This window comes from Tribolium madens, unplaced genomic scaffold (assembly GCF_015345945.1).
Source record: "Tribolium madens isolate multiple individuals breed KSU strain unplaced genomic scaffold, Tmad_KSU_1.1 Scaffold_3;HRSCAF=73;Tcas5.2_LG2, whole genome shotgun sequence".
Lineage (NCBI taxonomy): Eukaryota > Metazoa > Arthropoda > Insecta > Coleoptera > Tenebrionidae > Tribolium > Tribolium madens.
This window is the reverse complement of record NW_025401006.1, coordinates 14276188-14278583: the sequence shown is the minus strand read 5'-3', so window position 1 is coordinate 14278583 and position 2396 is coordinate 14276188. Positions and strand designations below refer to the sequence as shown.

General features: G+C 31.4%; 1 protein-coding gene across 1 annotated transcript in view; it reads right to left on the bottom strand.

The window, feature by feature from the left end:
• Positions 1–1766: 1766 nt before the first annotated feature.
• LOC123007731 (peptidyl-prolyl cis-trans isomerase CYP95-like) overlaps positions 1767–2396 on the bottom strand; it is an 86041-nt gene continuing 85411 nt past the window's right edge. The window contains exon 7 of the mRNA XM_044403150.1: positions 1767–2370. Coding sequence (XP_044259085.1) covers positions 2010–2370 — 361 coding nt within the window. The 3' untranslated portion in view covers positions 1767–2009. The remainder of the gene's footprint in view (positions 2371–2396) is intronic.

Sequence of the window (2396 nt, the reverse complement as noted above, 5' to 3'; positions counted from 1 at the left end):
ATTAAGCTTTTATTTTTTACACGTTACGTGTTTCGATTATTTCAAGGTAGTCATATTCTCAAGATCATTCTCTTGATATTACAAATAAAATTTAATTTTTATTTTGATATCACAGCTACTATTTTCTGTACGATTTTAGACAAAATTTTGTCATTATAAAAATTGTTTTATAGATCCATTATAATCACTTACAAATTATAAGGTAAAATTTTAACGAAGAGCTATTAACTTAGAAAAAAGTGTAGAATTAATTTCAATTCTAAAAAAAATCTACTACCAGTAATTCAAATTTAGTTCCAACCTAATTATTGTAATTCCCAATAATTCCCGTAATTACAATAAATTCTGATAGTTCGAAAAAATTCAATGTAATTTTCAAGAAAAAATGTCTGATAATTCCAGAAAAAATCATGTAATTCCAAACAATTCTAAAGTAATTTAAAATAATTTAATTCCAAATACTTCCAATAATTACAAGCGATTTTAATTACATTGCAAAAATTTGTACAACTAATTTTCAATTCTAAAAAATTCTATTAAGATACCAGTAATTCAAACTTAATTCCAACTTAATTATTATCATAATTCTTAAATAATTCCTGTAATTCCAAATAAATTTGAGTAGTTTCTGAAATCCGAAAAAAATTGTTTTCGATAATTCCAAAAAAATCCAATAATTTCAAACAATCCAAAAGTAATTTTTATAATTCCAAATACTTCCAATAATTCCAAGCAATTTTATTAAATTCCAAAATTCCAAAAATTTGTACAACTAATTTCAATTCTAAAAAAAATCCACTAAAATACCAGTAATTCAAACCTAATTCCAACCTAATTATTATCATAATTCCCAAATAATTGCTGTAATTCTAAATAAATTCTGATAGTGTCAGAAATTCAACGTAATTTTCAAAAAAAATTGTCTTTGATAATTCCAAAAAAAATTCCGGTAATTCCATACAATTCAAAGATAATTTTAATAATTCCAAGCAATTTTGATTAAATTCCGAAAATTTGTACAACTAATTCCAAAGTTAATGGCCCCTCGGATTTTAATGTAAATTTTTGAATCAAAAAAAAATTGCTTATTAGTGGATTGTCATAAAAAATACGTTAAATAACTCCTAAACAAAAATATACAGGACGATTCAAAAGTGTTGGACCAACTTCCGAATAGTGATAGAAGACTTTCAACTAAGCATAAAAACGATTTCAAATTTTGTTTCAAAGTAAAAAAACAAACTCTTAGCTCTCTTGTTTCCGATGTTGTCGGATTTAATTTATTGTTGAATTTGCTACTTTGTTAAATGTTTTTTACACCATAAAACACAAATTGGTCATTTTTGTCAACAGTTTCCTTAGATGGACCGACAGTTTGGATCACCCTGTATTTCAAAAAATTTTGGTTTTATACTTTTTGCTAAATGATTTTCTCCCAAATATGAAAACAAGATATCGACCACCTGGTAGTTCCTCAAGACATATACAGAGTGTCCCAGCAAATTGACATTTAAACGCTACAGTATTAAAACATTTGTACACAAAAGTCTTATATACTACTGGACTCGATTTTTTTTAATATTTTTTTATTAATCAATAGGAGACAAATTATAAAAATTCTATTTTGTTTATACAGGGTGCGCCAGAACTCGCGACCCAGAGAAAAATTTCTATGTTCCTGGTATCTTACCAAATATTTTTCTCTGGGTCGCGAGTTCTGGCACACCCTGTATAAATAAATGTTTAAAGTTTATCAATTCGCTGGGACTATTATCATAAGATACATAGCGGTTATAAAGTATTAATAAAAATATATGATGAGAGTATTATCTACATTATTAGCTAATTGACGTTATCACTACATCTAAAATTCCTTTAGTCGTTGCCCCAATTTCGCAACGTTTATTTACACACAATTTTTTCTATTACTGGAAGCAACAAACCTCATGAGCAAGTCAATGGTAAGTCCTGGGCATATCCCACAATTCGAAATAATCAGGCGGATTGTGCTATTTATACCTTGCTGGTCCCAACCAGGGGCACCCAAACATTTGACACCCAGCCAGCACCACCATCAAGACCACCACACACCCCATCACCGAATACACCACACAGAGATGAACCAAAGCAAAGACGTATAGAGTGCGATGGCACCAATGGTTCGGCTCGAAGAGGGTTGGGACATAATCGGGCCATTTGATCCTCAAGATCCAGTAATTCCCGAAGCTGAACCAGATGATGAGGAATCCGGTGAGGGCGATTGAGGCGACTCGAGAGCCGATGGAAGCGGCGTTGGCGGCGCTGGAAGCGTCCATTCGACGGGTGTGTAGTTGGCTGTAGAGGGTCAAGCCCATTTTCACGCAGCCYACACTCCCGCCCACCACCATGTAGATGGG